This window comes from Rhinolophus sinicus, linkage group LG03 (assembly GCF_036562045.2).
Source record: "Rhinolophus sinicus isolate RSC01 linkage group LG03, ASM3656204v1, whole genome shotgun sequence".
NCBI classification, from domain to species: Eukaryota; Metazoa; Chordata; class Mammalia; order Chiroptera; family Rhinolophidae; genus Rhinolophus; species Rhinolophus sinicus.
The window spans coordinates 65,026,313-65,052,688 of record NC_133753.1 but is presented as its reverse complement, the minus strand read 5'-3'; the positions used below and the strand labels follow the sequence as shown (position 1 = coordinate 65,052,688).

General features: G+C 40.4%; 1 protein-coding gene across 5 annotated transcripts in view; it reads left to right on the top strand.

Moving 5' to 3' along the window:
- Nucleotides 1–26,376, top strand: part of EIF2AK4 (eukaryotic translation initiation factor 2 alpha kinase 4) — an 86,572-nt gene that overhangs the window by 6,706 nt on the left and 53,490 nt on the right. For 4 of the 5 annotated variants that reach the window (XR_012494784.1, XR_012494785.1, XM_019725509.2 and 1 more), the window contains exons 2-9: nucleotides 3,538–3,650; nucleotides 5,434–5,536; nucleotides 12,868–13,020; nucleotides 14,572–14,652; nucleotides 16,517–16,665; nucleotides 18,671–18,786; nucleotides 22,946–23,103; nucleotides 24,056–24,591. Coding sequence is in view for 3 of the 5 variants with exons in the window: in XM_019725509.2 (XP_019581068.2) it covers nucleotides 3,538–3,650; nucleotides 5,434–5,536; nucleotides 12,868–13,020; nucleotides 14,572–14,652; nucleotides 16,517–16,665; nucleotides 18,671–18,786; nucleotides 22,946–23,103; nucleotides 24,056–24,591 (1,409 nt within the window). In the remaining 2 variants the exon portion in view is untranslated. Of the gene's footprint in view, nucleotides 1–3,537; nucleotides 3,651–5,433; nucleotides 5,537–12,867; nucleotides 13,021–14,571; nucleotides 14,653–14,981; nucleotides 15,108–16,516; nucleotides 16,666–18,670; nucleotides 18,787–22,945; nucleotides 23,104–24,055; nucleotides 24,592–26,376 lie in introns of those variants that run through there. The other variant, XM_074327917.1, reaches the window with a different exon arrangement.

Here is a 26,376-nt window from a genome sequence, read left to right as displayed (position 1 = left end):
ACCTATACATATCCTGAACCTGATCTGCAGCTTTGACCAGACTTTCACCTAAGCCTGAACCTGACACTGAGCCTTGTTCTCAACTCGACCCCTTACTTGATGCTCGCGTTAATTCTGATTCTCATTGTCACTTTTACCATGACCCTGACCTTAATCCTCAACCTGACTGTCACACTGATCATCACCCTTTCACCCTGAAACATATACCCTGTTTCCCTGAAAATAAGACCTAGCCGGACAATCAGCTCTAATGCGTCTTTTGGAGCAAAAATTAATACAAGACCCGGCATTATATTATATTATATTATATTATATTATATTATATTATATTATATTACATTACATTACATTATATTACATCACATCACATCACATCACATCACATCACACCCGGTCTTATAGTAAAGTGAGACTGGGTCGTATATTAATTTTGCCTCCAAAAGAAGCATCAGAGCTGACTGTCCGGCTAGGTCTTATTTTCGGGGAAATGCGGTACTCACTCTCACCTTGATTCTGATTTTCACTTTCTTGCTGACACTGAGCCCAACCCATAATCCTTAACCTGACTCTGGCCATGGTGCTCATTCTGACACTGACCCCGAGCCTCACTTAGACGTGCTAATTCTCACACTCACTCTGACTTTGACTATCACCCTGAACTTGTGCTTAACTGTGACCTGCACACTCACACTAATCTAATCATTTTCTTTTTTTGTAGTTTCAGGTGTACAAAGCAATGTAATAGTTAGACATTTATACCCCTCACAGACTGATAACCCCCTCCCCCAATCTACTACCCTCTCATATCATATATAGCTGTTTCAATTCCATTGACTCTATTCCCTATGCTGTACTCCACATCCTGTAACCATATATATATATACACACACACGTTTAATTATAGTTGACATTCAATATTATTCAGCTTCAGCCTCAGGTGTACAGCGCAGTGATCAGACATCTACACCGTCCATGAAGTGGTCTCCCTAATAAGACAAGTGCCCATCGGGCACCCTGCAAAATCTGTACAACATTATTGATTATATTCCCCAAACTGTATTTCATATCCCCGTGGCAATATTGTGATTACTGATTTGTACTTTAATCCCTTTACCTTCTCCCCCATCCCCACCCTCCTCCCATCTAGCAACCCTCAGGTTTTTTTCCCTATATCTCTGAGTCTGTTTTGTTGGTTCGTGTATTCTATTCTTTAGGTTCCACATATAAGTGAGATCATATGGTATTTGTCTTTCTCCATCTGACTTATTTCACTTAGCATAATATTCTCTAGGTCCATCCATGTCATTGCAAATGGTAAGATTTCATTCTTCTTTATGATCGATCTTTTGCCTCTTTCAAGCTGTCAGTCCATATGGATTTAGAGCAGTATTCTCATTAGTTCTGAAATAAAGTTTTCACTGGTCAACAGTCAAATGAGCAAATGAAAGGCAGAATGATGTATAAGGGAAGACCTATTAGCATAAGATAAATTGACCCTTCTTAGGGTAAGACTGAGCTCTATTTTTGTCCTTCCTCCTACTTTTGATACTAAAATATTCTATATCTTCAAAAGTGATATATGCAGTAAAGAGGAAGCACGAAAGTATTTCCTGGACAAATTTAAGTTGGTGATCATAATGTCTCTCTAAAATGTGTGGCCTGTGTGCAACAGAAGAAAAGTACACAGATTTTTATACGTACATAGGAAGCCCCGTAGGAAAATGAAGACCCAAAGACGTAGCTAGGCCGAAAGTGTTGATATAGTGTGTTGAAAAAAGGGAGGCAATTGTGGAAAAGTAACTAAAATATATGTGGAGACTAAAGGAAAGTGAGTTATTGTAACAAGGTCTGTTTGTACAGAATTCTCCCGGCCTCAACTCCTGTCTCTGGTAAAAAGAATGTTTCTTTCTTCCTGGCATAGGACAGCATCTTTCACATGGGAGCTTTCTCTTCTGCTTTCAGGAAGCAAAGAGGAAGTCAGAGTGCCCTCCTTGTACCTGCTGTTTTCAAGTACCTTTGGCTCAAAATAATCCTTACGCCAAAGTGGCATATTTTGGGGTGGCCTATTCTGTCACCCTTCAAGGATATCATATCATCTATTCAGTAGCACTTTCTAAACTTGTCCTTACATATGTATTGTTTGTTTTCCCCCACCAGAGCTGAAGTTCCGTGACAGCTGGAAGCACATCTGTTTTCTCACCTGCGTGTGCTAATAGTGTCTGACCGAGTCAGGGCTCAATAAGTGTGGCTGACGACACGTTGTGAGTGAATGAGTGGATGGAAGGCCTTGAGGATCACGGATGTTTGTCCCTCCCCAGGACCACATTCACAGCGTCATGCTTCCCTGCAGCTTTACCACAGCTTTCATCAAGGATCATTATAAAGCCATAAAAAAACTGAGCTAACGTATTTTATACACATAGTTAGTGAGAACTTTGTTATGTAATTCAGGGTACCGTACATGAGGTTCTAGTTATAAATTTCTGCTAGAGTTTAGTATTGCTAAGTACTTTGTTGTCCCTAAAAGAATTTGTGTGCTTTCTCTTCTCTTCTGTGAAACAATGTCACATTTTTTTGTTTTGTGCCCTGGCTGCCTGGACATTCTGAGACAAAGTTAAGGCAACAACTCAATCACAGCAAGTCAGGATTGGCCCTGACGAGGGAGGGCTGATAAAAAGACACAGGTTTGGGAGTCAAAGTTGGATTTGAATTCTAGCCTTGTCACTATATCTCTGTGGACAGGAAACTGAAACTGAGCATGAGCTGCTTCATCTGTAAAACCGAGACAGCACCTACCTTGCAGAGTTGGTATAATGCCTGGATCGTATGAGTAGATGTTTCTTCTCTTTTCTTCATGGTTTACATGGATAATAACCGCCTCAAATCTTTTTTTGGAAAAAAGAGTATTTAATACATTAAAAGGCAATAGAGTGTTTAGTTATATGGTGAAAAGCAGTTGATGGAAAGCATATATAATTTTAGAAGAGCTATCAGGTTTCCATGTCAAGGTTTTCACTTGTTATTATCTCAGTATTCAACTCTCCAGTAAAGTAGCCTCTGCTTAGGAGGCTTTCCCTGACCCACCTATCTGAAGACCTTCTCCCCACCACTGTGTCCTGTTTCTCTGTCCTGTTTTCTTTATAGCACTCACCACTATTTGAAAGTATTCATTTGTCTTCTAGTTTTTATCAGCTAGTTGGACCCACGTATGTCTAAAGTGACCCCTGTCCTGCCGACCTCTAGGACAGCACCTGCACATAATCGGACTCAGCAACATTTGAAGGAATAGAAGCCACATAGAACATTGTGCTTCACTCCTTAGATGATTTTGAAAAGGAAAATGCACTCTTTGGCACATGGCACATGTGTTGTTTTTAAACTGCTTTTGAAAAATATGACCGAATTGCTATATCAGATATAATTACATATATTATTTGAATAGGAGAACTTTTGAGCTAAGGTGATAATTATCTTAATCATTAATGATTGGCTCTCAATATAAAAAAATAATAATTTCTTTTCCTTTTTCTCTTTTAGGTCAAAGGACCCCCTGAAATCAATTTAGTTCTGTACCCTCAGGGCCTGACTGGTGAAGAAGTATACGTGAAAGTGGACTTAAGGGTGAAATGCCCACCAACCTATCCAGATGTGTGAGTACACTTATAAATAGCTGTGATGTGATTTCAGTTCTCTGTTTCAACAACGTAGAAAAAGGTTGAAATTAATGGTATTCTCTTCTTCCTGCCCCCATTCCATTTAAAATTTCATTTCCTGTTGCCCATATTTCATCAAAACTATATCAGCAATAGACTTTTTCATAAAACCTATCTCATGTTAAGTCTGCTTCTAGTTGTAAAGTATACTATTATTTGCTCCATGACTAATTGCTGTTTCTGACATGTTAACTTCTGTTTGTTTAATTATTCATAAACTGAGAAGAGAAACAATCCAGAAGGAAGTGATAAAGGCATGGTAATTTGTGCTTAGTTTTAAAGTAAAATCAGCATTAGCACTTGGAGTAGCTTTCTGGGCCGAATGGGACTTTACTCCCTAGAGTAAAGGAGGATTTAGAGTTGCCCTGTTTCTGGGGGACGCTGAAGTATCATATAGTCCATGTAATCTTTCCCCAGAGATTCCACAGGGAAAGGCAGGTTGGCCTGGATCTCATGTTTTATGGTTTGAACTTACTGTGCAGGGAACCAGTGAAGGAAAGTGATAAATATTAATAAAAGGAAGCACTGCCTTACACAGCAGGTGGTAAACGTAGGGAATTTGTTATCCTAAGAGGTGATGGAGGATGTGAAAATACAGATAGGTCAGGGCAAGCTTTTCAAAGTCAATAACCCTCTTTTGTCTCCAATACTGTGCCCAGAGTAGATGTAGTAGGCACGCAGCAAGTTAATGAATTGATTAAAGGGTAAATTAAATTTGTGAAAGAAAAATAAGACAGTGCTTCTCTAGGTTTTCTTTTTCCTGGCTATTATATTCTCTCAGATTTCCATCTATCCAGATAGATAATGATTGTAGCAATCTGTTATAACTGAAGCCTTGAGAGCACTCATAGATACTGAATAGTAAAGGCTGTGCTAAGTTAAATACCGTGAATTACTCAGAAATGCTTGGTAGGAAGTAGAGAATCATCTTCTCTTCAGTAAAATCAAATAAAGCCTATTTAACCTCAGTGAATTGTTACTGAATGTCTATTGATTGGGAATCAAAGGAAACCTGAAGGCTGGCTGTGTACTTTTCTTGAGTAGACAGTGTTGAGTCTTAGTTGTGCTCTAAAGGGATGAAGAGGAGTGTGAGTTAGGCATCTGCGGAACAGGCAGAGTTTGCAGAGTGTGCAGGACTAGATTACTGCATGAGTGAGTGACCATTTTTCCACCAGTTTACAATCACTGGGAGTGACTGTTCTGGGAATGCCAGATGGATCATCATGACTCTGTGTGGCCCTAATTATTGTCCTGGTTTATACTAGAGCATTTGAACTAGAGCAGAGCACTCGGCCTCTTTCAGGTGAGCTGTTAGAGCTGAGTGAATTGATACCGGGGGCAAGCCAGGGTCGAACATTACCATACAAGTGTCTGCATGGTTAAGTTACACACAGAGCTGGAATGATTTTTTTTAAGGCAATAAAATAGTAGTTGATGTGGATCAAGCCCCAGTAAGCCTGGTTCTCTCAGGAAGCAGGACACCTGACAGCCCACACTGATGACTGGCCACTGGTGACGCCCTGACAAGCACTGTGTCAGAGTTGCTGAGGTATAGATGAAATCCCTTGGAGGGTAAGGGAAATGTTGCTGGGCGTATAGAGAGGTTCACAAATGAGGCCTGTATGAAATCCCCGGCCTAGTGCTTGGCACTTAGCAAATAGTAATGCAAACAAGCTGCATTTTCGGGAGTAACTCCTTTTTGGTTTTGTTTCTTTTCCAGAGTCCCTGAAATAGAGTTAAAGAATGCCAAGGGTCTGTCAAATGAAAGTGTTAATTTGTTAAAACTCTGCCTGGAAGAAGTGGCCAAAAAACATTGCGGAGAGGTGAGATTTGTTTAACTGGAATTATGAAAACTGGAACTATATTATAATTACAGTAAAAATGTCATCATGTTTACCAGTGCATGCCTTCCTGGTTTTTCTTTGGCTTAAAGGTTTTTCCATTGTACATCAAATCCAATTTTGACTATAAGGTTTTGTTTCGTATTGATACCTACGAAGCGAAACATTGCTGTTTGTATTTCTTTGGTTTATAATATGTATGAATTACAAATTGTATATATAGATGGTATTATTGATGCTAAAGAATTTTTCAGAAAACGGTCTGTATGAACCTGGCCATACTTTGGACCTGGCATCATGACCTGATCTTTTTTTTTTTTAAGATTTTATTGGGGAAGGGGAACAGGACTTTATTGGGGAACAGTGTGTACTTCCAGGCCTTTCTTTTTCCAAGTCAAGTTGTTGTCCTTTCAATCTTAGTTGTGGAGGGTGCCATTCAGCTTCAAGTTGTCCTTTCAGCCTTAGTTGTTGAGGGCGCAGCTCGGCTCCAGGTTCAGTTGCCGTTTTCTAGTTGCAGGGGGCACAGCCCACCATCCTTTGCGGGAGTCAAACCGGCAACCTTGTGGTTGAGAGCCTGCACTCCAACCGACTGAGCCATCCGGCAGCTCAGCGGCAGCTCAGCGGCAGCTCAGCTCAAGGTGCTATGTTCAATTTTAGTTGCAGGGGGCGCTGCCCACCATCCCTTGCGGGAGTCAAGGAGTTGAACTGGCAACCTTGTGGTTGAGAGCCTGCACTCCAACCAACTGAGCCATTCGGGGGGCAGCTCAGCTCAAGAGGCAGCTCACCTCAAGGTGCCATGTTCAATCTTAGTTGCAGGGGGCACTGCCCACCATCCCTTGCGGGACTCGAGTTGTTGAACCGGCAACCTTGTGGTTGAGAGCCCACTGGCCCATGTGGGAATCGAACCGGCAGCCTTCGGAGTTAGGAGCATGGAGCTCTAACTGCCTGAGCCACCGGGCCGGCCCCCATGACCTGATCTTGATTTGAACCTTTCTGTTGGAAAATGTTTACAGAGAAGTGATTTCTGACCAAACTTTGTCACTTCTGTATCCCCATCAGAACTAATTATTTTCCTTGTCAGTAATTAGTGACATACTGTAATCCTTCAATGTCTCTTCTCTATCCGAGCATTTACACTTAGTTCAGTACTAACGCTCTTTCTTAGTCCTCTGCACATCAGCATCTGCATGAGTTCTCCCTTGGGTGGCACGATTCTCTCTGGAGGGCTATCTAGGTGACTTGTTAGGGCTGAGTGTTATTACTGTGTGTTGAGGACAGACCAATCCCCTTGACGTACAATCCTTACTTTTGTGTAAAATCAGTGTTTTTGCCTAGGCAGCTCCTGTTGAACTGTCCCATCCTGGAAAAACTGAGAAGAGTTAAATAAGGACTGGCCCTCGGCCTCTGTTTCTGTTTCAGACCTCTAGTAAAGTGCCTGCACAGTTTTTCACTTGCATTCTATAACAGTGAGTCACAGCGTGACCCATGAGGTGCTTTTGGGATATAAAAGTTTTGCCCACTTAAGTTGCTGTTTCCACAAACTGTAGTGATTGTGGAGGAACAAAAAGTGTTTGTAGAACAGCTCAGACAAAAATAATAGGCGTTGAGAATTATTCCAAAGTTCTTTCTAGTGTAAGGGGACTCTAATTTCGAACTGAAAAATAATATGAAGTTCTATTGAAAATTCAGCTACAGAATCCTCTGGTTTCTTGAATTCATGACTTAAAAAGTGTTTTTGAAAACATTTTTTTGCCTTTTTTTTTTTTACAATACAGTATTATTAACTGTAATCACTATGTTGTACATTAGATCTTCAAAACGTATTCATCTTATAATTGGAAGTTTGTATCCTTTGACCAACATCTGTCTTATCCCCCACCCCCAACCCCTGGCAACCACCATTCTAGTCTGTTTCTATGAGTACCGCATTTTCAGATTCCACATGTAAGTGCTATCATACAGTGGTTTTTCTTCTCTGACTTATTTCATTTATCACAGTGCTCTCAAGGTGCAGGAGGATGTCCTGCCTTATGGCTGAATAGTATTCCATTGAGTATGTTTTCCCCATCTTCAGTCATTCATCTATTGACATGTAGCTTGTTTTTATGTCTTGGCTATTGTAAATAAAGCTGTGATAATTTGGGAGTGCAAATATCTCTTCAAGATTGTGTTTTCGTTTGAATAGATACCCAGAAGTGGGATTGCTGGATGATGTGGTAGTTCTATTTTTAATTTTTTAGTAACCTCCATACTGTTTTCGATAGTAGCTTCACTGATTTACATTCCCACCAACAGTGCACGAGGGTTCCCTTTTCTCTATATCCTCAACACTTGTTATTTCTTTTTCTTATCTTTTTGATAATAGCCATTCTAACATGTGTGAGGTGATATCTCACTGTGGTTTAGATTTGCATTTCCCTGATGATTAGTGATGTTTAACTACCTTTTCATGTACCTATTGGCCATTTGTATGTCATCTTTGGGAAAATGTCTATTGAATTATTCTCTGCCCATTTTTTAATTCAATTGTTTGATTTTTTGCTATTGAGTTGTATGAGTTCTTTATATATAGTATTTTGGGTTTTAACCCCTTATCATATATGTGATTTGTAAATATTCTCTCCCATGCTATAGGTTGCCTTTTCATTTTGTTGGTGGTTTCTTTTGTTGTGCAGAAGCTTTTTAATTTTATTTAGTCCCATTTGTTTATTTTTGCTTTTGTTGCCCTTTTTCCCTTTATTTTAAATTACACTTTTATACTGAGATAATTATAGATTCTCATGCCATTGTAAGGAATAATACAGAGAGATCACATGTACCATTTATTCAGTTTGCCCCAGTTGTAACATTATACAAAATTATAGTATAGTATCATAAGCAGGATATTGATATTGATACAGTCAGATACAGAAAAGGTCCATCACCACAGAATCCCTCGTGTTGCCCTTTGATAGCCACCTCCTTACACCCACCTCCACCCTCTCCCTGACACCTGCAACCATTAATTGTCCTCCATTTCTATAATTTTCTCATTTCAAGGAAATTATATCAGTAGAATTATACAATATGTAACCTTTGGAATTGGCTTTGTTTGAACTCAGCATAATTCTCTGGAGATTTATCCAGATTGTTGCATGTATCAATGTTTCTTAGTCTTTATTCCTGAGTATTATTCTATGGTATAGTGTGGTATTTCGTGGTACCACAATTTGTTTACCGTCTACCAGGTGAAAGACATCTGGGTTGTTTCCAGTTTGGGGCTATTAAAAATAAAGCTGCTATAGACAGGGTGGGTTGACTGTGTTGGATACTGACCTTTGCTGTTCATGGTGGCTGCGGGTCCGGTTCGGATTGGCGACCCAGACAGTTATTTGTTTCATCTTCATCTTCCTGTTCCTCTTCCTGTTAGTAGTCACTTCCGTGTCTCAGTTATCTTTTTAAAAGACTTAAACAAGAATTCTTATATTTACTCACATAGTTAACACTTCCAGTGCTCTTCAATCCTTTATGTAAATCGATATTTCCATCTGGTATGTTTTTTTCCTGCTTCAATTACAATTAACCCTTGAACAATGTAACGGTTAGGGGAGCATATAACTTAAGTCGGCAGATTCCCAGCCATGGAGTTGACCCTTGAACAAAATGGGTTTGAACTGTGTAGATCCATTGGAAAAAACACTCATATAAGTGAACCCGTGCACTTCAAACCCATGTTGTTCAAGGGTCAACTGTACTTCCATTAATGTTTCTTTTTGTTGTGGGTCTGCTGGTGATGAATTCTCTCGGTTTTTGAATGTTTGAGAGTATTTAGTCTTTGTTTCTTGAAAGATATTTTTTGCTGGGTATAGAATTCCAGGTTAACAAAAGATGTTGCTTATCTTCTGGGTTGCATTTTTTCCAATGAAAAGTCTGCTGTTATGTTTGTTCCTCTACACATGTCTTTTTATCTGGTTGCCCTTAAGTTTTTTTCTTTATTATTCCTTTTAAGCAGTTTGATTATGATGTCCCTTGTGTGGTTGTTTTCATATTTCTTGTGCTTGAGTTCCTTGAAATTCTTAGATCTATGACTTTATAATTTTTATCATATTTAGAAATAATGGCTGAAAAATTTTTCTAATATTTTTTTCTGCCCTCTCTCCTAAGGACTCTATTTATTCACATGAAATTATCCTACTGCTCACTAATGCTCTGTTAATTCTTTTCTATTGTTTTCCATCTGTTTCATTTTGGATAAGTTTCTGTTGGTGTATTTTTAAATTCATTCATCTTCAGCAGTGTCTAAGCGCCTTTAATCCCATCCATTGTATTTTTTTCATTTCAAAGATTGTCATTTTTTAATCTCTAGAATTTTGTTTTAGGTCTTTAAAAAATTTCCATGTCTCTACTTACCATGTTCAGTCTTTCCTTTTAGTTCCTTGAACATATGGAATACAATTAAAACTTTCAATATTCCTGTCTGCTTATTCTATCATCTCTTTCATTTCTGGGTTGGTTTTGATGGCTTTTTCTTGTAAGATGGGTCATATTTTCTTTCTGCTTTATATATCTGGTAATTTTACCTTATGGGGTACTGGATATTTTTATATTCCTATGTACTTGAGCTGCATTATGGGGTATGATTAAGTTACTTGAACCAGTTTGATCTTTTTGGGTTTGGGTTTTAAGCTTTGTTAGGACCAGAGCCGTGTTTAATCTAAGGCAGGTTTTTCCCTACTACAAAGGCAAAGGCTTTTGAGTACTTACTGTGCCCACGCCCTCTGAATTACCAGGTGTTCCATGCTGGCGGGTGGGAAGAACTGTCCCTGGCCTTAGTGAGCTGTGGGGATTGTTTCCTCTAGTGATTAGTCTCGTTTTGGGCGGTGGTTCTTTCCTGGCCTCAGGTAGGTTTATCACAGATGTGATAACCTCAGGTTAAGCATCATCCTCTGTGCAGCTCTTTCCACTTCTCTACCCTGCAATTCTAACCTCCTTGGCTTCCTTGGACTTGCAGCTCTCTTCACCTCAGGGTGGCTCTGCCTGGGTCCCCCTCCCTGTACTGTGGTCTGGAAAATAAAAAATAAATAAATAAATAAATAAATAAATAAATAAATTCTGCTATAAACTTTCATGTACAGGTTTTTATGTGAACTTAAGTTTTCATTTCTCTGGAGTAAATGCCCAGGAGTGCAATTGTGGGTGTATGGTAATTACATGTTCAGTTTTTTAAGAAACTGCCAAACTTTGTCAGATTGGCTGTACCACTTTCCATTCCCACCAGCAATATGTGAGTGATCCAGTTTCTCCACATCCTTGCCAGCATTTGCTGTCACTTTATTTTATTTGTTCTAATAGATGTTGTGATGGTTGATTTTTTTTTTTTTTTTTAAGATTTTATTGGGGAAGGGGAACAGGACTTTATTAGGGAACAGTGTGCACTTCCACGACTTTTTTCCAAGTCAAGTTGTTGTCCTTTCAATCTTAGTTGTGGAGGGTGCTGTTCAGCTTCAAGTTGTCATCCTTTCAGTCTTAGTTGTGGAGGGCGCAGCTCAGCTCTAGGTCCAGTTGCCGTTGCTAATTGCAGGGGGCACGGCCCACCATCCCTTGCGGGAGTCAAAACCAGCAACCTTGTGGTTGAGAAGACGCGCTCCAACCAACTGAGCCATCCGGGAGGCAGCTCAGCTCAAGGTGCTGTGTTCAATCTTAGTTGCAGGGGACGCTGCCCACCATCCCTTGCGGGAGTCGAGGAATCAAACTTGCAACCTTGTGGTTGAGAGCCCACTGGCCCATGTGGGAATCGAACCAGCAGCCTTCAGAGTTAGGAGCATGGAGCTCTAACCACCTGAGCCACCGGGCCGGCCCAAAAGAACTTTTCTTAGAAGAGCTTGCCTCCTAGACTCCACAATAGTGTGTCTCAACGGTAAATGAAAATATATCCAGTGAATGCCACAGCTCTGGTATAAAAAAAAGAAAATACATTAGTTTCCCCCAACAGTAGCTGTTGTTTCTTTGCATTTATTCCCTGAAGGAAAGGTAAATACCAAGCGAACTAACTTTACATTCTGGTATACAGTGACTTCTATTATTGACCACCCTGTTTAGTCCCTTTCGACACTGTTTTGAACATATTATTGAAATAATTTTTAAGCTGCTCGATTGAAAGAAATCTCAGTGTGGTGGTCCTCATTCGCAGAAGGAGCGTGGCATTCTTGACCTCTTTGGGGATGGGGTAGTTAGTCAGTGTGGGGTCCCAGAAACCCTGTTCTATTGATTTACCAGCCCCGCTATGATTTATGACTCCTAGGAGCAGGGGAAAGTTGCTTCCTATGGTCACATAAAGAATATCTGAGGGTGAGGGTGGCTCAGGCCAAGCTCCTAACGCCGAGGTCACCAGTTTGATTCCCACATAGCCAGTGAGCTGCGCCCTCTACAGCTAAGGTTGTGAACAACGGCTCTCCCTGGAGCTGGGCTGTGGTGAGCAGCCAGAGGTCTACCTGGGCCTCTGTGTGCTGCCAGGAGCGGCCTGTGGCCAGCGTGAGTGGCCGGCAGGGGACGAGAGCTGCCGTGAGCTGCTGTGAGCGACCAACCGGTGACCCACTGCCTCAGCTGGGGGAGAGCACAAGGCTCATAATGCCAGCATGGGCCAGGGAGCAGTGTCCTACACAACTAGACTGAGAAACAACGGCGTGAACCAGAGTGGGGGGAGGGGGGGCGGAATAAGGGGGGAGAAAAAAAAAAGAACGTCTGAGGGGGGTGTTTTCCTTCTGTACTGTGTTGTGAATGCGTTCCTAAGTGGAAATGAAATACTTTGTTGATATTGATCAGCCTCCTCCTGGCCCATTACTAGCAGGGAGATAATGAGAGCTTTAAACATCTGCCTCCGTACCCCTGTAGAATATTTTCAGTATGCTGTGTGGATAGATGAAAGCTTTGATGTTAGCAATGACCATTCTCTGTTTACCTGTCATTATGTAGACAGGTTCTCTACTTTTAGGCAATCTTAAATATTTTATTAGGTTTATTGGTACAGAAAAACATTTTATCAGATTCATTATACAGAAAATGCCAGTAAATCAACTAGGACTACAAAAGACAAGTGAAGCTTTTTATTTATCTAGTGATTTGTCTTGATAACAACATGATAAGATGAGCCCTGTAAAAGCCTTTTCCTGCTGTGCTGGCTTCATGTCCCTAATTCAGAGCGTGTCCTATCCAAATGAGCATCACTATTGTGACTGGGTCTCTGATTGCCTGCATGTTTTTCTATAGTCTCTCCTTTGGGCCTTAGTCTTCCCATTATTTGACAATTTGTGGTTGATTTTCATCTACATGTTTAGGTGATGATATTTGAACTGGCTTACCACGTGCAGTCATTTCTCAGTGAGCATAACAAGCCCCCTCCCAAGTCTTTTCATGAAGAAATGCTGAAAAGGCGGGCTCAGGAGGAGCAACAGAGGCTGTTAGAGGCCAAGAGGAAAGAGGAGCAAGAGGTGAGACCCTTGTCACCCACCCCAGGTGGCCATCCCGGAGGACTGCGAGCTTCCATAGGTTGTAACTGTGTCTCTGCCTATACACTTACCTTTATTTATGTTTTGCTCAGCATTGGACTCAAGAACTGTGGATTCATGTGAGAGGACTGGCCCTAAGAGGACCTGAGAGATTCTACCAGTTGTTCCCTCCCAACAAACATCGATGCTGCCCCTAAGGCCCTTAGTGCAGGTCTTTCAATTAAAAAAAAAGAAAAAAGTCAGTTTAACCAATCTTCTTGTGTTCTTTCTGCACTTGTAAAGCTGTGCAGGAATTCACTGAGTTTTAGAGGCTGTTTTCTTCTTCCCTCTGTGGGGCAAGTATTGCATGCCCAAATAAGTAGCAAAAGGCAGAGACTGAACTGTTTTTATGTTCACTAACCATCTGTATTTTCTTTATTTGCATAAGGATATACACTCCTGTGTTATTTGTAAAATCCTTTAATCAAAGTCAATATATACATCTCAATTTCCTTCTCAATTTTTAAGTTGCTGAGGTGTTCTGGTTTTCTTCCTATAGATGTTCTAGGATGTTGTGTCTCCTGCTTTTCCTTCTTTTTTCCTGGTTCATTTTGTTCATCCTGTGCTTATGTTAATACTGTCTCTTTGTGTGTGCCATTCACTTTCTTACTGTTTAGCTCCTATTTAGTTGTGTAGCCTAATTATCATTTAAAATTTAAAGCTTCTTATTGTCATTGTTTTTAGGAAGGCACATTTTTATTAGAAGATAGTGAATATTTAGCTAACAATCTTGTTTTGGTGTACTGCTGTAACTACCTATATAAGTTCTAGGTATGCTTTTTCATTTTGTTTTATTGCTGTTACAGTTTGTGGTGAGTCTCTTAATGGTTTTGCTATTACAATCTGACAATTTAAAGGACTCATAAAAACACATTATTTCTTCCCTACCTATATTCAGACCCAGTTGAGCAATAGATACATGAGGCAATTGGATTGGGATCAAAATACCCTTTTAATACTGAGAAAGCTGACTGGAGAACGCAGCTGACAGTCTGTGGCATGTGTGGGGGTGGTGCCTGTGCCACCCTGGGTCCAGGCACTGAGGACAGCTCAGCCCAACTCCCCCATGTCGGCCCCACACCTCATAGCAGAGAACAGGCCCAAGTGCATGCTCTCCGCAGATAGGCAGACAGCAAAGAGACGGGACTAGGTCAAGTGTGGGGAGAAGTGAGAAGCCAACAGGACTGCTATGGTGAAAGTCTCTCCACGTGGAAACATGAAGGGGGGGGTAAGTGCCCCCTCCCCAAACAGTCTTGATACCTTTTTAAATGGGAATGCTTATTGTGTAAGAACTCTGATAAAACGGATGTAGCCACAGTTTGTACTAAGGTTCTGTATATTCAGGTCTATTAGGAAAGGAGGGCTTGAATTTCTTGTTTTTTTATTTTTATTTTTATTTTTTTGCAATTCACAAAAGAGTTTTTGTGATTTCAGAATTTATGTGTTACAGAGGTTTCAGAGACTGGCATTTGATGGCAATGTGATTTCTTTCAGCAACGTGAAATCCTTCATGAGATTCAGAAAAGGAAAGAAGAGATAAAAGAAGAGAAAAAAAGGAAAGAAATGGCCAAGCAGGTACTCTATCAATTCTACCATACTGAAATAGTTTACACTTTACTAAACATAAAATCTTCTTATTGCTATTAATGATATTTTTCCCTCCTGTGTTACTATCAGTAGTAAAGCTTAAAACAAAGCACTAAAAGGATCTCCAAACAGGAAGCAAAATTTAGAATTGTGTATTATCTGTAGATGACTTAGGCTTATGTAACTACAGTCATTTATCAAATGAGTCAAAGGGGGGAAGAGGTGGAAACTTCGATAATTAACCCAGACTGGAATTCTTTTTTTTTTTTTTTTTCAATTTTATTGGGTGTTTTCCATGATCCATCAGCTCCAAGTCAAGTCATTGTCCTTCAGTCTAGTTGTGGAGGGTGCAGCCCACCATCCCATGTGGGAATTGAACCGGCAACCTTGTTGTTAAGAGCATGCGCTTTAATCAGCTGAGCCATCCGGCCGCCCACCAGCAGGTCAGTGGCAGCTCAGCTCAAGTGGTTGTCTTCAATCTAGTTGTGGAGGGCGCAGCTCACTAGCCTATGTGGGAATCGAACGAGCAACCTTTTTAAGACACAAGCTTTAACCAACTTAGCTAACCGGCCGCCCCTGGAATTCTTAACACTTGAAAAATAAAGCAATTTGTTCATACTGAATAGTGAATATAAACCATATAGATCTGTTTGAGATTTCATTCAGTGATGGAAAAGAAGGATTCAACAGAGCAGGTTTAAAAAGCAGTGGTGAAAAAGGATAATGTCCTTTTTCCTGTATTTTTCCTGACTCCAGCTTCATCCAAAAGCCAGTTAATACATATTTGGAGAACTCCAGAGAAAATTTCACTCATTCTCTTTTATAGAATTATAGCATTTAACCTAAAGGAAACGATGAGATGTAGTGGGAGGCAGCACTGATGTGTAAGTAAGCAGCACCTGGCTTAAAGCTTTGCCTTTTGACTGCCTCACTCTTTGACCTTTGGGTGACACCCTCTGTGACTCCATTTCCTCATGCCTTAAAATGGGACTGATAATGCCTTCATTTATGTCTCATGTAATTATTCCCACAGATAAATTCACTTCCCTCTGAATGTACAAAGCTGTGTACAAATGTAAGATGATATTCCTGTTTCCACCAACATTCCTGTCTTAGGTCTGATCCGCCTTCCTGTCAGCCACTCCTCTCTCTCTCTCTCTCTTTTATTGGGGAAGGGGAACAGGACTTTATTGGGGAACAGTGTGTACTTCTGGGACTTTTCCAAGTCAAGTTGTTGTCCTTTCAATCTTAGTTGTGGAGGGCGCAGCTCAGCCCCAGGTCTAGTTGCCGTTGTTAGTTGCAGGGGGCGCAGCCCACCATCCCTTGCGGGAGTCGAGGAATCAAACTGGCAACCTTGTGTTTGAGAGCCCACGCTCCAACCATCTGAACCATCTGGCCACCTGGGAGCTGAGCGACAGCTCATTGACTTCATTCTAATTGTGGAGGGTGCAGCTTGCTGGCCCATGTGGGAATTGAACCGGCAGTCCCGTTGTGCAGAGCTCATGTTCTAACCACCTTAGCCACCTGTCCGCCCCTCTGCTCTCTCTTTGAATGCCTCCTTCTTCTTTCTTTCTCTCCTCTCGCTCTTCTTTCTAACTTTTCATGCATATTCCAAGATAAAAGTATTTTCATTTATAAATACACATTCTCTTGAAAGTGTAACCTGGCTTTCAGTTCTTGCACCAGTACATATTTGGGCATTAAATTTTTAAAGGTGAGTTCAGCTTTATTACACTTGAAAGCATTCAGCTTATTAAAACGTGCACTCTCTATTGAATTCATAATTATGTACCATGTTTGTCTTCCATTTTTGACTGACGCTTAAAGTAGATTTTACTTTTCCTTTTTCTAGGAACGTTTAGAAATTGGTAGTTTATCAAACCAAGATCATACCTCTAGGAAGGACCCAGGAGGACACAGAACAGCTGCCATTCTATATGGAGGCTCTCCCGACTTTGTAGGAAATGGCAAACATCGGACCAACTCCTCTGGAAGGTCTAGGTAAATTCCTGAGATTTCTGATCTGAAAGAATGAAACACGTAGAAGGAATACGAGGTCTGACAATTAAGTTTGCGAATTTGTTGCAACGATGTTGCTAACCTTTTCTGATATCAGAGGGATTATTCATCATGAATTTGTACCAACTGGACAGACAGTTAACCAACCTTACTATTTGGAAGTGCTGAAAAGGCTGTGTGAAAAAGTTAGACAACTTGAACTTTTCACCAACAATTCATGGCTCTTGCATCACAACAATGCACCAGCTCACACGGCACTGTCTATGAGGGAGTTTTTAGCCAGTAAACAAATAACTGTAGTGGAACACCCTCCCTACTCACCTGACTTGGCCCCCAATGACTTCTTTCTTTACCCGAAGATAAAGGAAATATTGAAAGGAAGACATTTTGATGACATTCAGGACATCAAGGGTAATACGACGACAGCTCTGATGGCCATTCCAGAAAAAGTTCCAAAATTGCTCTGAAGGGTGAACTAGGCACTGACGTCGGTGCATAGCTTCCCAAGGGGAGCATTTCAAAGGTGACCATAGAGACATTCAGCAATGAGGTATGTAGTGCTTTTTCTAGGATGAGTTCACAAACTTAATTTTCAGACCTCGTAAAACAACTTATAGTGAAATCTGATGGATTTTCAGATAGGGAGACTCACACATTTTTGACTGTTGAAACAGAATGGATGACTATGCCATGAACCAAAATAAAAGAACCAAAGGGAAAAGTTAGATAGAGAGTGGGTAGGCGGGAGGTGGCAGTTTTATTGACATTACAGTAGTATGAGGAGTAAACAGAAGGGCAGAAGTGGAGACAGCAAGTGTAGAAGTTTGAAAACGAAGAACAAGAGGGCGCAGGGTGCAAGACTGAGGGGATGCCAGAAGAGATGGGAGAGATGGATAGACTGAGGGGAAAGAGCTAATCTAGAGGGACAGATTGAACATACAGGAGAGAGAGACTAACTGATGGACAGGATCCCAGAGGAGACTGGGGAATGGAACTCGGGACAGGGTAGCTGACCCTTCTTAGAGTCTGAGAAAGAGAAAGAATGCTACAGATTCAAGTAACTTTGTAGGTTGGACCATGGAAAATGTGGGCTTCACTCCTCATTGCTTCATGTTCTTAGTGAAAGGAGAAATCAAGATCATTCTAAGAGTGAGGGGCCTGCTTTCTAGAGATCTGTCTATGTGCCCCATCAAAGCATTTCTTACAAGTGTTCAATCCTGACCATCAAGAGCTCTCTCCCTGGCCTCTTCCCTGCCACCCCCGCCTCCCGATTGATTCGTGAGTTTTGCCTGATAATCTAGCTGTCCAGCTGTTGCTCCCCGCTCAGAAAAAAAGTAGGAAAGGGAAGGATGGGAGGAAGAGTTGGGCTTTGAGTGTTTTGGAGAAGTCATGAAAGGGAATGGCAGAGAATATCGACCAAAGACAAGCAAGAGAATGGATAAGCATTCAGTGGTTTGGGGGCCCAAGTGGAGACCAGAAATTTGTAGTGCTCCAACACCTCCTATTTTTCAGCTTTTTCCAAATGTACATGTGCATGGGAATGAAGAGATTACAGCATCAATGTGGGACTGAGCTAAATCACTGCTGGGGAACTGCTACGATGATGGAAATGTTCCATATCAATGCGTCCGATATAGTAGCCACTGGCTACTTGTGGCTATTGAGTACTGAAATGTGGCTACTATAGTTAAAGAACTGAATTTTAATTCATTTAAATTTCGGTAGCTGCATGTGGTTAGTGGCTACCATATTGGACAACACAGCTCTAGAGTTAGGGGTCTGTAGAGTTCAAGTGGAGAAGACCGAAGATCTCTGTGGGGAGTGAGCAAGTTGAATAACTATCCTGTTAGCACCTTTAACTCAATTCCCAGTAAAGACAGATGTTAGATGATAAATGGGCTAATAAAGAAGAGAAAATGGAGGGGCAAGAATTTCCTGCGTTAATCTTAAGTTGAAAAGAAAATCATTGTCCAAATTTATTTTTAAGGCGAGAGCGTCAGTATTCTGTACAGAGTAGTGAAGATTCTCCTGGCTCTTGTGAAGTCCTGTATTTCTCTATCGGTAATCCCGATCAGCTCATGGTGTACAAAGGAAAATGTATTGGTGAGTAAACTAGCTAAATTCATTTAAATTATTCTAACAATAAAAGTTAATCATGAAATAATGGGGTAGAGTAGACACTGTGTCATCTGGCCCAGCACAGTCCAAGGAAGACTGTTAAGTCGTCCTTAATACCGTGTTTCCCCGAAAATAAGACCTAGCCAGACAATCAGCTCTAATGCATCTTTTGGAGCAAAAATTAATATAAGACCGGTGGATTGGACTGGACTGGACTGGAGCCGGTCTTAAATTATGTAAGACCTGGTCTTGTTTTACTATAAGACCGAGTCTTACATTAATTTTTGCTCCAAAAGACGCATTAGAGCTGATTGTCCGGCTAGGTCTTATTTTCAGGGAAACAGTAGTAGCTCTCATTCCTAATGACCAGAATGAGAATTCACTCAAGGTTTCCCCTTCTGTAAGGTGGAAATAAAACCTAGGCTCTTGGAAATAGTGTTAGGAAAATAATTTAAAATTTGTCACCATTATAATTAGTCGAGCTTTTTGAAGCCAAAATGGTTGAAATATTATGAATCAGTAGAATTTTTTATCGTGTGCATCTATTACTCATAAAATAGATATAACAAAATGAGTTCTAATGCCTGTGATCTTTAATGACTAAGGCCCATTTTCTTAAGTTGATATCCATCTACTAAGCATTTTCCTGCTTAGCATGTTGCCCTTGACTAGGAAAACCACTTTATTATTCTTTGTGCCTTATTTAGAAGTTTTGTCTACTGATGGCTATTTGCAGTAAAGCAGTTCGGCAATTTGGGATTTGAATTATTTATATTAAAATCTGGGTTTCAGTATCTATTCCTTTGCCTTAAACATATGTCATCTTTTATCAGCCATACAGATAAAGCCACTAATTGGAATAGGGATAATGAATTCGACAATTAAGTTTAGTTTTTCAATCCCATGGATATTCTTATCAGAGCTAACTGGTAGCCAGATTACCCAAGTCGAAGTCGAGTCTGCTTTCTTTCCGTGTCTTTTTCCCTTCCTCTTTAAGGAGATGCAAATAAGCAAGGGAGCTCCCTGGCAGCAGGTGGAGGGAGAAGAAGCCGAATATCTGACTAGTCTATGAACTGGATACTCAGCCTTGGCTGCCTGAAAGCAGCCTGGACCATGCAGGATTCTGCCCGTACGCAGGGCTTGCCCTCTTCAGACAAAGCAACCATTGGGCAGGTTCAAGACTTTGGTAGCGATGACCAGCTTTGGTCTTTAGACTGTCTGTGACTCACAGGCATTTCAGTCTCATGAACTGGCAGCATAAAACTCACTACTTTTAATAATCTGGGGAGATCAGGAAGGGAAATTAACTGCTTATTACCCTAACTAGGTCTCTTATTCTTCTCAGTATTCATTAGATAGATTCACCTTAGTTAAGACCCTCATCAGGAAACACATTGGCAATCTGAAAGTTTTTTATAAAACAACTATGTAAATTTTTTATTTTGTTTTCTCACAACAGGTCTAGTTTTAAAATGTCCTAATTTTCTATGAAATGTTTTTATAAAGGATCACCTAGTGAACATTTGTTTTTCAGTTTAAAATCATTTGAACTACAGAGAATTGAGAACTTCCTTATGGATAAAGCACTATAGAGACTGTACAAATGATGATTGTTCGCACATAATAGAGTATCAGTTAGAGTTCTTTTGGTAACATGTTTTCCTTAAGCCTCACTGCAGTATGTTATTTTGTCCCTTTTATTATCCCCATCACCAAAAAGAGACAGGTAGAGGATGGCAATAATAAAATTATAATACCAAAAAAAACCCCGAAAGTAACCAGGAATTATGAAATACCCAACTAGTCCCAATTGGGAAGAAATATTGCAAGACACTGTACTGTATAATGTGCAAATTTAACTAAGATTTATGTAAATAATATCAGACTTTATCCCATAAACACATAATATCTTGTGTTTCTAATGTGTACTGCTTATATCCCACATTGGTTGACAAATTTTAAAATATCAGTTTTTTCGTAGGCTAAGAACATCAGGAGATATTTATGTGTAGCATAACAGATCATTTTAATTAAATTTTCTTAAATTGTGAGCATTTCTGTGAAGTAAAAACTGTTTCTCAAATAAAAAGTCTCAGTGAGCTAGTTCAGCCACATTTCTCCAAAGTATATTTGCTAAGACCAATATGTCCTGTGTCTTATAGATACAGATTACTTTCTTTTTCTTTTTTTTTTTCTTTTTCGTTTTTTGATTTTATTGGGGAAGGGGAACAGGACTTTATTGGGGAACAGTGTATATTTCCAGGACTTTCTTCCAAGTCAAGTTGTTGTCTTTTCAGTCTTAGTTGTGGAGGGTACCGTTCAGCTTCAAGTTGTTGTCCTTTCAGTCTTAGTTGTGCAGGGCGCAGCTCAGCTCCAGGTCCAGTTGCAGTTGCTAGTTGCAGGGTGCACAACCCACCATCCCTTGCGGGAGTCGAACCGGCAATGTTGTGGTTGAGAGCCCACGCTCCAACCAACTGTGCCATCCGGAAGCTCAGTGGCAGCTCAGCTCAAGGTGCCGTGTTCAATCTTAGTTGCAGGGGGTGCTTCCCACCATCCCTTGAGGAATTCGAGGAATTGAACTGGCAACCTTGTGGTTGAGAGCCCGTACTCCAACCAACTAAGCCATCGGGAGGCAGCTCAGCTCAAGGTGCCGTGTTCAATCTTAGTTGCAGGGGGCGGAGCCCACCATACCTTGCGGGACTCGAGGAGTTGAACCAGCAACCTTGTGGTTGATAGCCCACTGGCCCATGTGGGAATCGAACCGGCAGCCTTTGGAGTTAGGAGCACGGAGCTCCAACCGCCTGAGCCACCGGGCCGGCCCTACTTTTCATTTTTTAAATGGAAAAAATTATTATCAGTTTCTTTGAAAAATTTTTTTCTTTATGAAGACAATGCAGCATCATGGAAAAGTGTTATTTATATACTAAAAGAAAAAGAATGCTATATATCCATGATTCTCCATTGGGAGTGATTTTGTTCCCTAGGGAACGTTTGGAGACATTTTTAGTGGTTGAGATTAGAGTGGGGGTGCTACTGGTATCTAAGGGGTAGAGAGTAGGGATGCTGCTAACATCTTTCAGTGCGCAAGACAGCCCCCTTCAACGAAGGATTTTCTGGTCCAAAATTTCAATTGTGTCAAGAGTAAGAAACCCTGTTACGTAATGATTTGGTGCATTAGGGGGAAAAAAGAATAGAGGAAACTAGAAGAGAAATAAAATGGTGAAATTGTCGGTGACATTTTTCTCCATTTCCAATATTTTGGTAATTTTCTATTATAATCATTAATGAAAATACAGACTTTTATGTAAAGCACAGGAAAGATAGCCAATAATATTGTAATAACTTTGAATGGTGGCAGATGGTTACTAGACTTACTGTGAAGATCACATCATAAGGTATATAAATGCCACTATGTTGTACACCTGAAACTAATATAATACTATGTGCCAACTGTACTTTCATAAAAAATTTCAAAGAAAGAAATATAGATTTTTATAAGACAATTTTTGGTGTTACAGAAATTTAGTTCTAGGTAGAAGTGAAAACCATACGCCTATCACTAAATAAACATGTCTTTTTCTAGCTTCAGAGTAAACTGTCATTTGCTGTTCCTTCCCTCAAAACTATTAGCCAGTTTGTATTTACTGAGCACATTCAAATTTTGTGTTTAGAAAACCACTGATGTTTTCAAATTTCCAAATTCCTAAAATCGATTTTTACTGTGCACGCCCGTCTACCTTGATGGAGTCACCTTGGTGGAGTGTTCCCATTTACAGATTCCTTCTGTCACTCTTGTTGGTGTTTAGCTGTGTGAGGGAGGGTACCCTGTTGCTCCCTAGCACAGTCATCAGAGGTGAACTATGAAAGGGACATTGTGAACACTGGCTACTAGAAGGAAACGTTGGTCTGATACTAAGATCTCATTGTTGATTCTTGTCCCTTTATAGTCATTAATATTTTAGGGCTCAGGGTATATTGTTAAATATTAAAAATTGGTTACAAAAGAGCATGTATTCTAAGAAATCATATTTTTTACAAGCGCATGGTATCCACTGTTGAACGAATTAATATATACATCCCCTCTTTTTTTATCCCCCCAGAAAATGTACCAGTGAAATTTAATACATTTTCTTTTACTGTGCAGACAGTGATGAGCAGCTTGGAAAATTAGTTTACAATGCTTTGGAAATAGCCACTGGCAACTTTGTCTTGTTGTATGAGTGGGTCCTCCAGTGGCAGAAGAACATGGGCCAACTCCTTACCAGTCAAGAGAAAGAGAAGATTGATAAGTGCAAAAAGCAGGTAGGCATCCAAGACGGCTCCCTAAGCAAAAGACCTAATCACTAAACAAAACAGTTCTGCATTTGATTGGCTAGTAAAGGTAATCCAGAATGGTATGAGATCTGTTTAACCAGAAGGGATGGCTGGGGACCAGCTCTTCACCAGAGTTTCCTCAGCCCCTTGCGGCTGCTTTCAGAACTTTCACAACATGATCCAAACTTTTGCAGCTGCTTTCTTAACCTCCTTTCTCAGTCTTTATGATAGCATTCATAGCCATCTCTCCAACTAGAATTAAATAGTATTTCATAATCACATGGTTTTTACAATCTTTTGAAATATTGCTTCAAAACTAAATTCTAGAGGACTGGGGAGTTTTAGAGTTAATTTATAATACCAAGTTTAAGGAGAACATTTAATATTGAGTATTGTAGCGTTACAGAAGAAAATGGTTACAAAACAGTAAGTAAAGCCTTGTGTTTAGAAATACGTGTGTATTTTTGATAGAAGAAAAACTATAAGTAAATACACCAAAATCATAACAGTTGTCTTTGGGTGGTGACCATCTGGCTAATTTGTGGGGGGGTTTCTTTGGTATTAGTACTTATTAAAATTTTGACAGTGAATCTTTATATTCAGAAAAGTTTATTTTTAAACTATTTTTTCTGGTGGCCCTATCACAAAAGAAATTTTAAAAGCTCTTCACTAAGTTTATAGTATTTGAACACTGGGTTTTGAGATCAAAGAAGTTGAGGATTAACTAAATGTTCTCCATCTTTATGAACTTTACATTGATCATACGGTTTAAGGGGGAATTCAGTTCAGGGCACATTCCTTCTTCTCTCCTTTGAAAGTACATTTTCTATTAAATATTTCACTTTTGAGGTGAAACATTAGTTAATGCTGATCAACCCAATATTATCTTACTGCTTTTTGTTGTTGTTGTTGTTTTTTTGGTTTTGTTTTTCCTTATCAGATTCAAGGGGCAGAAGCAGAATTCAACTCACTGGTAAAATTGAGCCATCCCAATGTGGTGCGCTACTTTGCAATGAATCTCAAAGAGCAAGACGATTCCATCATGGTGCACATTTTAGTGGAGCACTTTAATGGGGTCTCCCTTGCTGCACACCTGAGCCACTCAGGCCCCATCCCCGTGCATCAGCTTCGACGGTATGCAGCTCAGCTCTTGTCTGGCCTTGAGTATTTGCACAGCAATTCTGTGGTGCACAAAGTTCTGAACATAGCAAATGTCTTGGTGGACGCAGAGGGCACCATCAAGATTACAGATTACAGCATTTCTAAACGCCTAGCAGACGTTTGCAAGGAGGATGTGTTTGAGCAAACCCGCGTCCGTTTTAGTGACAGTGCCCTACCATATAAAACGGGGAAGAAAGGGGATGTTTGGCATCTTGGCCTCCTGCTGCTTTCCCTCAGCCAAGGACAAGAATACGCAGAGTACCCTGTGACCATCCCTAGGGACTTACCAGCTGACTTCCAAGATTTCCTAAAGAAGTAAGTAGCACTGAGATTCTCTCTAATTGCACTTTACTCCTGTCCTTCTGATTGTGCTTGAATGTTAAATATCTAAGTGATGTTGATAAGCTGAAAAGTGGGAACAGGATTAGAGTTAATTCTTTGTTCTCCCAATCCTTTCCCAGCCACATATGTTCTGTTTTCTTGCTTATGTTTCTCGTGCCCTTAACTCCCACATTCGCCTAAATTCACTTGGGCTTAATAATATCATAGATTTTCAAGCTACTTTTTGGGGACCGCCTGGTATACTCTAGGAAGTCAGTGGAGATGGCTACGTGGAGAAATGCCCCAGGTGTTCCAATGGGAGACCCTTTCTGTCCACCTTTGCTGTTAGTTCCTAAGGGGTCAAAGACAAGGCCTCCTATTTAGAATTCAGCTTCCAGAGTGGAATTCTGTCCCCAGTTCTTGACCATTCTTCATTAGCAATGTCTCATTCAGCCAAGTTGCAGAATGCAAATGATTTTCTTGCTCTAGCCAGAGGGTTTTCCACACCTATAAATTACAGGTGCACATTTCATTACAGAGCCAGATTTTACCCACTTTGAGAGAATCTGCTGAGAGGTTTTCCTTGGGTTTAAAGTCTTTGTGCGTGTCCTTCAATTTAGTGTTTTCAAGTTCAGCCCTGCCTCTGTTTTCAGTCCAGGCCAGACCTAGTTTCTCTGTTTCTCTGTTAAATGTGAAGTAAGATGCCTCCAGTTAGGGTTTTTCTAGATACTCCCCTAGTCCAACTTCCCAGCAGAAGTTGACCTGGACTGGTTTCTTCCCTAACAATCTGTCTTATTTCTTACCTTATTTCTTTTCCCAATCATTTGTTCTAATTCATTTAATTTACTCCCTCCATTTCTTTTCTTTTACCCTTCACATTTCTTTTCCTAGTCCCATCTATCCCACTTCCCATTTGTTATTGTTATTTGTTCTCCCATATTGTTATTTCCTGTCACTCATTGTCTTACCCATCACAAACAATGAAAGTATAGCAACATCTCATTTGTAGTTACATTTTTGCTTATTGGCGAACATCTGTTGGAGAAAGGTTTTGTTTCAAATCAATCTCTGTGATGGGCAAGAGCCCAGACTCTGGAGCCAGACAGCTGGGTTCACATCCCACCTCTACCCTTCGCTGGCTGAATGACTTCCACTGCCTCCCCTGAATTTCCTCCCTGTAAAATCGGGATAATAGCACCGGCCACCTCAGGAGGTGGTTGTGAGGATTAAATGAGCTCACACCTGTAACATGCTTCCTGTGGTGCCTAGGACCACTGTGGTGGTGCTGAGGCAGGGTTTGTTATCTCCATCCTGGGAAGTGGGAACTATTGACCTAATATGTAACTTTCCAGGCATTTCATCCCTTTTGGTTCAAAACTGGACCTAGCATTTGCCTCTGCTATTTATGGCTATTACGATGCCAAAATTATTGGCTCAGAGAATTTCATCTTTTTAACGGAAATCTTGGTGGCTATAAAAATCTCTTGAAGTTACAATTCATTCTAGGCCAGCTTTATTATTTCCTTGATCCAGATTTCTTATGATCTCAATCACATTAGTGTCACAGTTGAGTTAGAGTTGATAATATACTTCAGAAACCTCACAGGACATGTATAGGGGTGTTCATTGCAGCATTTTTGGTGCGAGTGAAAAGTTGGAAATAATCTAAATGTCCAACAGTAGGAGAATGTGTAAAATTCTGGTAAATTCAAAAAGATCTTTAAGTACGAGCTTAGAAAGATCTCTAAGACACATGGTGTGATACTGTAATTTATAATA